Genomic DNA, 12,578 nt, shown 5'->3' on the forward strand with positions numbered 1-12,578 from the left:
ACACCTTCCCTTCTCTTGATCCCAAAGATGTCTTGCACACACAGTAAACAAAAAAAGCAAAATATTTGGATAGAATAATGTACGACATTCAATGCATTAGATACAAGTGTTAATGCGTTAGTGTTCTAGATTTTCAACTTTTGCTTTGGAAAAAGAAACTACCATAAATTTAGGCTCTGCTCTTCATCGTATGGTAACGTACAAAGTATAATGCATTAAATACAATTCTGCGAAGAAGTGATTCTCTGGATTCTGCAGTTCCTGCTCTGGAAAAAGGAATTACCAAAATTTTGGGCTCTTCTGTAGAGTCTAGACAGTCTCAATGGTCTACAAATCGTGCGTTTTTTGACCCTTTTTACTTCCCCTTCAATAATATTCCCACCGGTTTCCTTCCCCAATTGTTATGACTAATGAGCCTTTGCGATCTCTTTCTTCTTCAAAGGACTTCAATTCGATTTCAGTGGTTTTAGGGTTTTCATGATGATGTGTAGTGAAAGGTATTGTTGTTCATCGTCAACAACAAGAAGCAGAATGAACTGGGTGTAGAACAAAAGAGGATTTGCTTTGTAGAAATGTCTCCGGTCAAATTCTTGTTTACGTTCCTGTTCATATCAATCATACTATGGCTTCTGTTCATGTAAGTAATCAATCAATCAATCATCTATGCTCTGTCATATTATTTTGTTGTATTTTAAGGGAGAACTGCTAGTCCTGGAGCTTCAATTTTGGAGTTATTGAGAAATATGACCGAATAGATTACTACATTTGACTATGCAATATGCATTGCTACGTTTGCACTCAATGTTTACATGAATGGATTGAATGGGATTACTGAAATTCGAGATCATAGTTCAGTAACGTGGCGCTTTCCCTTTAACATTTTTTTTTTTGATATTTGTTGAAGTGCCAAATCCATTGGTTCTGCTAAGTTGCGTGCAATGTTGTCTGAGTATACTAATGCCATATGTAGTGCTGATCTTTTGTGTGGCTGGTTTATGAATGGTAAAATTTAGATCACTGCAGTTTTAGTCTCTAACTTTGTAAGTGGGGGAGCGGGTACTTTATTTTTTGATCTTTTTGGATAAATTGGGAGATTACTCTTACATGGTACACAATCTTTATCTTTTCAAAACGCCAAGTGCATCATTTTTGCTAATTTCATTACAGATTATGAGTGTAGGTTGTCAATTTAATGCTATCACTTTCAGGCTTACAAATAGAACCACAGCTCATGTAACCCGTTCTCTCCTTAGATTTTTTTTTCTCATGTTATTGGTATGTGGAGGTGCATATAAACTGATTAGTGCGATAGGAAGTCACAATAATCAAGTTTGAGTATTCGGTAAACTGGTTATCTTGCAAAACTAACTAATATTGCATTACGAATCCTATGATTCCTATCTGGATATTGATTGTACTCTAATTTTGGAGTAGTACTAAGTTTTGTGCAATTAATGGTTCTTTAATGAAGGAATACGCTGTAACTGGATCTCATCGTCTTGTGTTCAATTATGCTTTGTTTAGAAAGGCATTCATTATAATGCATCAGTGTAACTACAAGTTCCAGAGAACTTAACTAAACATCTTATTACAGATCTGCTTCCAAGTTTGTGGCTTGGACTTTGAGTCGGATTATGAAAGCATCAGTGGCATTTAAAGTTAGTGGATGGAAATGTTTGAGGGATGTTACAATCAAGTTCGAAAAGGTTATTCATCTTTTGCTTTGGTCACTATATCTGATTAAATCTTTACTCTACTTGATGCTTCTACTTTAACCTCTTCTGTGTTGGGCTAGTTTATTATGGTCTTCTAACATACATCTAATTGTATTTCAATTTGTTTTCTCCTGCTAAGGCTGCTGTTTTTATTTTTTGCATGTCAAAATATATTTTGTGGTTCGTAAACGACATGCACATTGAACTAGTCATGTTTAATTGGTTTACATGCTCATCTGAAGTTCTTATATCAGAAACCCTATTAGACAGTTCATCTTGATGTTATGGTTGTCAATTTGCAGGGTGCGGTTGAATCTGTTTGTGTTGGTGAAATCAGATTTAGTCTACGACAATCCTTGGTTAAATTAGGAGTTGGTTTCATGTCTAGGGATCCAAAACTGCAGTTGTTGATAAGTGACATAGAAATTGTTATAAGGGCTTCAAACAAAAATGCAAAAAAATCAGAGTCACAAAAATCTCGCAGATCCCGCAGTAACCCAGGCAGAGGAAAGTGGATGGTTGTGGCTAATATGGCAAGATTCTTATCCATTTCTGTCACAGATTTGATTGTAAAGGTAAGTTGTTCATGATGAAAATTCTTATGTTTACAATTAAAGTCCTTGGTGTCCTTTCTTGCTTACTACTTGTTATAGTATGGTCATTTGCTATCTTTTGCTTTGTAAGTGTTTCATGTTCTCAACTGTTTTTGATTTTACATTTTATATGGGGGCAGACACCAAAGGCTACTGTAGAAGTTAAAGACCTGGGTGTTGAAATATCTAAAGATGGTGGTACAAAGCCTTGTGTCCTTGTGAAGTTGCAACTTGTGCCTGTTGTTGTTCATCTGGGTGATCCACGTATTAGTTTTGATCAATCATCAAGCTTTTGCAATGCTGAAAGCTTTACTGCAGGCCAGACATGTTTTGCATCGATAGAGAAGGCTTCTGCTCCTTTCTTTTGTGAAGAATTCCATCTCTCGAGTGAGTTTGGTCATGATAGGTTGGTTTTCTTTATTTTTTATTATGTTTTCCCACAAAGAGATCTAAGGAATAACGACTTCTTTCTTGTCTTTTTTCCCTCTGATTTTTGTTCATCTAAGGAAGCTCTAGTACTCACCTTTTTTCCGTGCACTAGGGTTGTTTGTTGAGTAATTTTATATCACAAGAACAAATTGTTATTATTACTATTATCGAAACAAGAAAGTCTTTGGTCTTGGTGTTGGGTGTTGATAGTCTGTTTTTTTTTTTTTTTTTTTTTTTTTTTTTTTTTTTTTTTTTATTCCTTATTCTCTTCACCACTTATTTCATCTAGTAACTATTCGAGCTTTTGTATTTGATACTCTTGCTGCAGAGAAGCGGGTATTGTAGTAAAAAATGTGGACATATCTATTGGAGAAATTGCTTTGAACTTAAATGAGGAGTTGATCCCTGGAAAGAAGTCGACTGATACCCAAGTTGACGATTTTTTACAATCAACCATTGAACACACTGTTGCCAAAAAGAAAGAAAATAAACAATCTCCTCTTTTGGCTGTTACCAAGTACACTTCATTCATCCCAGAAAAGGTTGGTCAGTGCAGAAGTGCTGTATTTGTTACTTTTATTTGTTTGTCATCTCTTCTGTTGACTTCATTAATCTGCATCCTGTAATAGGTTTCTCTCACTTTGCCAAAGTTAAATGTGAGGTTTGTGCATAAAGAACACTATATTGTTATGGAGAATAACATCATGGGCATCCAGTTAAAGAGTGTGAAGTCAAGGTTTGTTGAGGACATTGGAGAAAGCACACGTCTTGATCTTCAGTTAGATTTCAGCGAGATTCATGTATGGCTGTAATGTTTCATTTTCGGGTTTTCTCAATGTCATTGATATTGTTCATAGCTCCTTTCCTGATGATAATTTCTTCTTTATGATGTAGCTTCTTAAAGAAGCTGAAAATTCTGTGGTGGACATATTAAAGCTTGCTGTTATTTCTTCAGTTTACATTCCATTACAGGTGCATTTATATGATTTTCATACATAGCTTCAAAAGGCAGTGAGATAGATGACTTTTAATAATTTTGCATCTTTTGGGTGACATGTTGATTGTTTATTTCCCCTTTTCAGCCTACATCACCCATTAGATGTGAAATTGATGTTAAGCTTGGAGGCACCCAATGCAACCTATTTATGGAAAGATTAAATCCATTGATGAAGTTGAGCTCCTCAAAGAAGAAAAAGATGGTGCTTGGGGATGAAAATGCTAATCCAGTTCCAGTAACAGTCCAGACAAGTAGTTCTAAAGCCATCATGTGGACATGCACAGTTTCAGCTCCAGAGATGACTATCGTGCTTTTTAATCTGAGTGGATTGCCTATATATCATGTAAATGATTTATCTTGTCATACTCTCTCTCTCTCTCATGTTTAAGCTAATGTTTTATTGGAATTTCTTACTTTCAGGGTTGCTCACAGTCGTCACATGTCTTTGCCAACAACATATCTAGTACAGGCACTGCAGTTCACCTGGAACTTGGGGAACTGAATTTGCACATGGCAGATGAGTATCAAGAATCTTTGAGAGAAAGCCTTTTTGGTGTGGAAACAAATACTGGTTCCCTATTGCATATAGCAAAGATCACCCTGGATTGGGGAAAAAAGGACAGGGAGTCACAGTCACCTCAAGAAGACAGTTCTAAGTTTATATTGGTTGTGTCTGTTGATGTAACTGGAATGGGTGTGAACCTGACATTCAAGCGTGTTCAGTCCTTGTTATCAACTGCTTTGTTGTTTAAGGCACTGTTGAAAGCTTCATCTCAATCTCTTAAAACATCCACACAAAGTCGGGCAGGGAGGTCAACAAAAACATCTGGCAAAGGGATTCGGTTAGTGAAGTTTAATCTGGAAAGGTGCTCTGTAAATCTCTCTAGTGAAGTAGGCTTGGAAAATGAAGTTGTCCAGGACCCCAAAAAAGTGAATTATGGATCACAAGGTGGCAGGGTGACTTTTAGTGCCTTAGCTGATGGGACTCCACGTACTGCAAAAATAGCATCAACAGTTTCTGATGAGCACAAGATGCTGAAGTGTATTGTAGGCCTGGATATTTTTCATTTTAGTTTGTGCTTGAACAAGGAGAAACAGTCGACTCAGTTGGAGCTTGAAAGAGCTAGATCTGTGTATCAAGAGTATCTGGAAGACAACAGTACTCGCACAAAAGTGACATTGTTTGACATGCAGAATGCAAAGTTTGTAAGGAGAGCTGGAGGTCTTAAAGAGATAGCTGTTTGCTCTCTTTTCAGTGCCACTGATATCACATTCAGGTGGGAGCCCGATGTTCATTTATCATTGGTTGACCTAGGGTTGAGAATGAAGCTACTGATCGACAACCAGAAGCGTCAGTCTCAGGAGGACAAACTCCTGAAGGGGATGTATGGTAGTGGAAATAACGGACATACAAAAGAAGACTCTGTGGGATCATTTGAGTCAGAGAAGAATAAAAAAAAGAAGGAATCTCTTTTTGCTATTGATGTCGAGATGTTTACTCTAACTGCTGAAGCTGGAGATGGTGTTGAGGCCATGATTAAGGTTCAGTCGATTTTTTCTGAAAATGCTCGTATAGGTGTACTTGTTGAGGGACTAATGCTCAGTTTTAATTCGGCAAAAGTGTTCAAGAGTGGCAGGATGCAGATTTCCCGCATACCGCATGCTTCAAAGGATTCAGGTGGTAAGTGGGATTGGGTGATTCAAGCATTTGATATACATATCATCATGCCATACAGATTGCAACTGCGTGCTCTTGATGATTCCATCGAGGAAATGCTGCGAGCTTTAAAGCTTGTTACTTCTGCTAAAACAAAAGCAATATTTCCATCCAAAGAAGATGCTGCGAAACCTAAGAAACCTAGTTCTAGTTCCTCTAAAATTGGTCGTGTAAAGTTCTACATACGTAAGTTGACTGCTGACATCGAGGAGGAGCCTCTACAGGGTTGGCTCGATGAACACTATCGACTGATGAAAAACGAGGCTCGTGAAGTGGCTGTTAGGTTGAGTTTGCTTGATGCAGTTACTGCAAAAGGGACCCAGTCTTCTGCAGTTGGTGATACAGATGATTCTGTTTATGAAGTTGGTGGAGAAGAGATGGATGCATCATCTATTGAAAAACTTAAGGAGGAAATCTATAAGCAGTCATTCCGGTCTTATTATCGGGCATGCAAGAGTCTTGTGACAACAGAAGGATCAGGTGCTTGCTCTCAGGATGGATTTCAGTCCGGTTTTAAGCTTAGCACCTCCAGAACCTCTCTTTTTTCTATTACTGCAACAGAGCTTGATCTAAGCTTGTCAGCAATCGAAGGTGGTGAAGCTGGGATGATAGACTTTGTACAGAAGCTTGATCCAGTTGCTCTGGAATATAAAATTCCATTTTCTCGCCTATATGGATGTAACATTAATATGCAGACAGGCTCTCTTGTTATTCAGCTAAGAGACTATACTTATCCTCTCCTTGCTGGAACCTCTGGTAAATGTGAGGGCCGAGTTGTGCTCGCTCAACAGGTCAGAATATAATTATCTTGTTATTTTCATTTTTATTTTGTTTTTCATGTATAATAATCGAAGATGAAATTCTGAATTGTGGTTGCAGGCAACGCCTTTTCAACCCCAAATGCTGCATGATGTCTACATTGGTAGATGGAGGAAGGTGCAAATGTATCGTTCAGTTAGTGGCACAACTCCACCAATGAAAACATATTTGGATTTGCCATTGAATTTCCAGAAAGGAGAAATATCTTATGGTGTGGGTTTTGAACCATCTTTTGCTGATTTGAGCTATGCCTTCACCGTAGCTTTACGTAGGGCCAACTTAAGTGTCAGGAACCCAAATGCTTCCAACACTACCCCCCCAAAGAAAGAAAAAAGCTTGCCATGGTGGGACGAAATGAGGAATTACATGCATGGAAAGACCACATTATGTTTTTCAGAGAGCACATTTAACATTCTTGCTACAACCGATCCATATGAAAAGTCTGATAAACTCCAAATTACTTCTGGGCATATGGAGCTCCGACACTCGGACGGGCGTATTCATGTTTCAGCAACGGATTTCAAGATGTTTACAAGCAGTTTGGAGAATTTGCTACGGAATTCAACGGTTAAGCCTCCAGCTGGGACATGTGGCGCTTTTCTAGTGGCCCCTAGCTTTACTCTCGAGGTTACAATGGACTGGGAATGTGAGTCGGGCAAGCCACTTAACCATTTTTTGTTTGCGCTTCCTTCTGAAGGTGTCACTCGTGAAAAGATATACGATCCTTTCAGATCCACTTCACTATCGCTGAGGTGGAATTTCTCTCTCAGACCCATCCCCTCAGGTAATGGGTTTGTTGCATTTGATGCAGCTTTGCATGACCTGTCTAAATTGGAGAACGATTCAATTAGCTCACCAACTTTGAATGTTGGGCCTCATGATTTTGCTTGGCTCATAAAGTTCTGGTATTTAAACTACATTCCTCCTCAGAAATTGCGTTACTTCTCTCGATGGCCTCGATATGGTGTCCCTAGAATCCCTAGGTCTGGTAACCTCTCTTTAGACAAAGTCATGACAGAGTTTATGTTCCGAATTGATTCAACTCCAACCTGTTTAAGACATATGTCATTAGATGATAATGATCCGGCTAAAGGGTTGACATTTAAGATGACAAAGCTGAAATTTGAAATGTGTTACAGTCGTGGCAAGCAAAAGTACACATTCGAGAGCAAGCGTGATATTCTTGATCTTGTCTACCAGGGTCTTGATCTTCATATGCCTAAGGTATTTCTTAACAAAGACGATACCACGAGTGTTATTAAAGTTGTACAAATGACAAGGAAAAGCTCAAAATCTTCATCCACGGACAGAGTTGTAAATGAAAATTCAGGTAATGCCAAAGGAACCACGGAAAGGCATCGTGATGATGGGTTTTTGTTGTCATCTGATTACTTTACAATTAGAAGGCAATCGCCAAAGGCAGATCCTGCTAGATTGTTGGCATGGCAGGAAGCTGGTAGAAGGAATCTTGAGATGACATATGTTAGGTCAGAATTTGAGAATGGAAGTGATAGTGATGAACAGGCAAGGTCTGATCCAAGTGAGGATGATGGGTATAATGTGGTGATAGCTGATAACTGTCGGCGGATCTTTGTGTATGGATTGAAGCTGCTATGGACGATTGAGAACAGAGATGCTGTTTGGTCTTGGGTTGGTGAGTTATCTAAAGCATTTGCACCTTCAAAGCCTTCTCCTTCACGTCAATATGCCCAAAGGAAGCTACATGAAGAGACCCAGCTGCAAAATAAAAATGAATCTCAATCTTTCCAAGAAGACGCCTCCTCAAAGAACCCATCTGTTGCTCAAGGTGCAAGCTCTTCTAAACAAAAGGAGGCATCAGGTTCAGATCCATCTCTAGCAAATTCAACTAAAGCACATAGTCAGTCATTCGGTGCTATTGGTAAGCGCAAACCCACATTAAGAAGCATCCATTCATGCAACATTCATCTGATCATACTTGGTTTTAAAAAAAATAAAATTTTAATTGCTAGACAAACATGGATTTGATGACTCTGATGAGGAGGGAACCCGCCGTTTCATGGTAAACGTTATTGAGCCACAGTTCAATCTTCACTCAGAAGATGCCAATGTAAGTATTAAATGCGTTGGATATGACATGAGTTTTAGAGTTTTAGCTGATTGTTTTATGGTGAACAGGGTAGATTTTTGCTTGCTGCTGTAAGCGGGCGGGTGTTAGCTCGGTCGTTTCATGCAGTTTTGAATGTGGGTATAGAGATGATCAAACAAGCACTTGGGAGTGGAGATGTGAATAATCCTGAATTGACATGGAACCGCATGGAGCTGTCAGTGATGTTGGAACGTGTGCAGGCTCATGTTGCTCCAACTGATGTTGATCCAGGGGCTGGACTCCAGTGGTTACCAAAGATTAGAAGAAGCTCATCAAAAGTAAAGCGTACTGGGGCTCTACTTGAAAGAGTATTTATGCCATGTGATATGTACTTCCGTTACACCAGGCACAAAGGGGGAACAACAGATCTCAAGGTCAAACCTTTGAAAGAACTTGCATTCAATTCTCAAAACATAACAGCCACCATGACCTCTCGCCAGTTTCAAGTTATGCTCGATGTTTTGACCAATCTACTCTTTGCCAGGCTTCCTAAGTAAGAATATTATTATTATTAATTCACATTTCAACTGGTCGGTCGGTCGATCTGTTGACTGAAGTTTTTAATCTCAGGTCTCGGAGAAGCAGCCTTCCGAAATCTGCAGAAGATGATGAAGACATTGAGGAAGAAGCAGATGAGGTGGTTCCTGATGGTGTTGAAGAGGTAGAGATAGAACGAGTCAACCTTGAACATAAGGAGCGGGCACGGAGCTTGCTCTTTGATGATATCCGGAAGCTTTCTGTTTTACCGGATGCTTCTGGAGACGTTTCTTCAGAGAAGGAAGGGAATCTTTGGATGATAACATGTGGAAGATCCACATTGGTAAGATTCAAAACCTTTCAACTAATGCCATTACTTCATTATATGTCTGTATATATGACACACTGGATGCGTTTGCACTTACAGGTGCAAAGACTGAGGAAAGAATTGGTAAATGCACAAAAATCTAGAAAGATGGCTGCTGCTTCTTTGAGGATGGCTATGCAGAAAGCTGCACAATTACGACTTATGGAGAAAGAGAAGAACAAAAGCCCTTCATGTGCTATGCGCATATCTTTACAAATCAACAAAGTCGTTTGGGGAATGCTTGTGGATGGGAAATCTTTTGCAGAGGCTGAGATAAATGACATGGCAAGTGTTGAAACAAGTTTATATAAAAGTAGTTTTACTTTTTTTTTTTTTATTTTTTATTTTTTATTTATTTTTTATTTATAGCTAATAGATCTGAGGGATCATGTTATGAAACATGTTTTTGTTTGCAAATGCAGATATATGATTTTGACAGAGATTATAAAGACGTTGGTCTTGCTAGATTCACAACAAAGTACTTTGTTGTGAGAAATTGCCTGCCTAATGCTAGGTCTGACATGCTTCTGTCAGCATGGAATCCTCCTCCTGAATGGGGAAAGTATGTAGATATTTCTTCTGCTCCAAGGCTAGTATAGTAGGGTATTTACTGACACATCCTTTTTTTTTTTTTTTTTTTTTTTTTTTTTTTTTTTTGGTTTTTGGCTTCAGAAAAGTGATGCTTCGAGTAGATGCAAAACAAGGGGCTCCAAAAGATGGCAACTCGCCTATTGAGTTATTCCAGGTACTCAATTGAAAGAATACTTTATCAAAATCCCAAGTGAAGTAAATAATACAATCTTTATTCATTATAGGTGGAAATTTACCCGTTGAAAATACACTTGACCGAGACGATGTACAGAATGATGTGGGAGTACTTCTTCCCTGAAGAGGAGCAAGACAGTCAGCGGCGACAGGCTAGTTTAACCAAAATCTCAGATTTTCCTCAAAATAAATATAAATAATAATAATAGAATATTTGTTTTTTTTTTTTTTTTTGAGAAATAGGAAGTTTGGAAGGTGTCAACTACTGCTGGTTTACGAAGAGCGAAAAAAGGTTGTGCAGTGAATGAGGCTTCTGCATCAACCAGTCATTCAACTAAGGAATCAGATGGATCCTCCAGATCAAGTGCTTATGGTGTGGCATTAACATCCTCTATCCATGGTGACGCCATGCATGTGAGTTGCTTTAAAGTGTTAATAGATAGAGATTGTTTTAGGTTTTGTATATGATGAATGGATAATGGATTGGATGATTTATGCAGGCATCAAAGCTGCAGAGTGCAAAAAACACAGCACCGGAGCTGGGGAGAAGTTGTTCTTTTGACAGAAGGTGTGAAGAATCAGTAGCAGAATCTGTAACAAACGAACTTATGCTACAACTGCAATCTTCAAAGAATGAAACAATTGGAAGCCTTGAGCTACAACAAGATAACGAGTACATTAAATCCAACAAATCAAAAGACTCCAGCAAAACTAGTGCAAAAACCGCACGTTCTTCTCATGAAGACAAGAAGATAGGCAAACCAAGCGATGAGAAAAGGTCGAGGCCGAGGGTGATGAGGGAGTTCCATAATATCAAGATAAGTCAGGTAGGTTGTAAAATAAATAAATAAATAGTTATGGTTATATTTTTGTAATGTATATGTGATTTGTTAATGGACTGGAACAGGTTGAGCTGCTAGTGACATACGAAGGATCACGGTTTGCTGTAAGCGAGCTATGGTTGCTGATGGATACATTTCATCGTTTAGGGTTCACTGGAACTTGGAGGCGCCTCTTCTCAAGAGTTAAGAAACATATAATTTGGGGGGTTCTCAAATCAGTCACAGGAATGCAGGTAGGTATGGTATTATGAAAACATAATATATAAGTAGTGGATATATATATATATAAAGGAATTGGTTTGCATTGCATTGCAGGGTAAGAAGTTCAAAAATAAATTACTTGGTCAGGGAAAAGAAGCAGCAAGCAGTCTGTCTGGTATCCACAGCACGGATCTGAATCTGAGTGACAGTGATGGGCCTGGTGGTGAGCAGGTGGAGGTCCCAATAACTTGGCCCAAAAGGCCTCCTGAGGGTGCAGGGGATGGATTTGTGACCTCCATCAGGGGATTATTCCATTCTCAGCGTCGTAAGGCCAAGGCGTTTGTGCTCAGGACAATGAGAGGTGAAGGGGAGAACAACAGCAACAATAATAATAATGAATCCGAGAGGATGAGTGGCGGTGTTGGGGGTGAGTGGAGTGAAAGCGATAACGAATATTCCCCCTTCGCCAGGCAACTCACCATAACAAAAGCCAGGAAGTTGATCAGACGCCACACCAAAAAGTTCCGTTCAAAGAAAGGTATCTTTATTTTTCCCTTAATATTAATTACAAAAAGAAAAAAAGAATCGGATTATGCCATTGAAAAAGCCGTTTTTTTTGGAAATTTTAACACTTCTGACCAACTATGAAAGTTGTTCCATTTCAAAATTTTAGCATTTTTACATATTATATTACCCCTCATTTAGCCAACTTTTATCTTACAATTACATGTTTTTCCTTCCTTTTTTTAATGGATTTAAAAATGAAGTTGTAAGAAAATGAATTTCAGCACAGGGTTTTACATGCATGAATTTGACAACTTTTACATGTATTTCTACAATTTTTTTTTATGAAGTTGTAAAAAAATGATTTTATAAAGAAAAATAAAAAACAAGTTTGTAAAAACACTAACTGATAAAATAAAATTAAAAAAAAAGTTTGCCAACAGATTTGTAAAAATAAAAAGTTGGGTAAATGCGGGGTAAGCTATGAACCTGGTATAGCAGGTGACAGACCACACTTACAATTGTAATTATTAAGAAAAAAAAAGAATACTAGTATATGTGAGAGTGAGTAAGCAAGCGTGTTTTTGACAGGTATTATTATATCTCCACACTCACACTCACAGCGAATAATAGATTCATCACTTCCATCTTCACCAATTGAAACCACACCATACGAAACAAACTCCTCCAGTGGATCCGAATCCGATCCGTATGAGGATTTCCTCGAATTCCAACAAAAATCCCTAACTTCACCTCCTCCTCAAACAACTTAAAAGAAAAAAAAACCATACTTTTTCCCAACGCCTTGCCAAGGCTGAGTAATTTTGTATAATGTATAATGTATTATTCTTATTATTATTATGTATGTATGTTTGAATTATGAAAAGCAGGCTCCCCAATCATTGCTTGCTTGGTAATGATACGTATAGATATACACAAAGGATTGTGGTTACTCATTGATATCAATCAGACTTCTTGTATTGTATATATATATTATATAGCCAACCACAACACAAACCTTTCA

The 12,578-nt window shown here is 38.2% G+C and overlaps 1 protein-coding gene across 1 annotated transcript; it reads left to right on the plus strand.

Moving 5' to 3' along the window:
* Positions 1 to 349: 349 nt before the first annotated feature.
* On the plus strand, positions 350 to 12,578 carry SAB (HYPERSENSITIVE TO PI STARVATION 4). Its single transcript, XM_079005639.1, has 22 exons — positions 350 to 637; positions 1,595 to 1,706; positions 2,018 to 2,290; positions 2,449 to 2,714; positions 3,066 to 3,279; positions 3,367 to 3,537; positions 3,632 to 3,709; positions 3,820 to 4,077; positions 4,155 to 6,242; positions 6,331 to 8,170; positions 8,262 to 8,359; positions 8,428 to 8,891; positions 8,969 to 9,218; positions 9,303 to 9,527; positions 9,665 to 9,804; positions 9,915 to 9,987; positions 10,058 to 10,159; positions 10,251 to 10,421; positions 10,508 to 10,834; positions 10,915 to 11,082; positions 11,165 to 11,588; positions 12,146 to 12,578. The coding sequence occupies exons 1-22, from the start codon at positions 573 to 575 to the stop codon at positions 12,325 to 12,327; spliced, it is 7,989 nt and encodes a 2,662-aa protein (XP_078861765.1). The 5' UTR covers positions 350 to 572; the 3' UTR covers positions 12,328 to 12,578.

The sequence above is a fragment of the Lactuca serriola genome, chromosome 1 (assembly GCF_051521515.1).
Source record: "Lactuca serriola cultivar US96UC23 chromosome 1, Lser_US96UC23_V15, whole genome shotgun sequence".
NCBI classification, from domain to species: Eukaryota; Viridiplantae; Streptophyta; class Magnoliopsida; order Asterales; family Asteraceae; genus Lactuca; species Lactuca serriola.

Excerpts from the sequence above, each read along its gene's own strand:
- SAB (XM_079005639.1), top strand. The coding sequence starts at position 573 with ATGTCTCCGGTCAAATTCTTGTTTACGTTCCTGTTCATATCAATCATA. Across the intron at positions 3,280-3,366 it reads CTTCATTCATCCCAGAAAAG|GTTTCTCTCACTTTGCCAAA; the intron begins GTTGGTCAGTGC and ends ATCCTGTAATAG. Across the intron at positions 3,538-3,631 it reads TAGATTTCAGCGAGATTCAT|CTTCTTAAAGAAGCTGAAAA; the intron begins GTATGGCTGTAA and ends TTTATGATGTAG.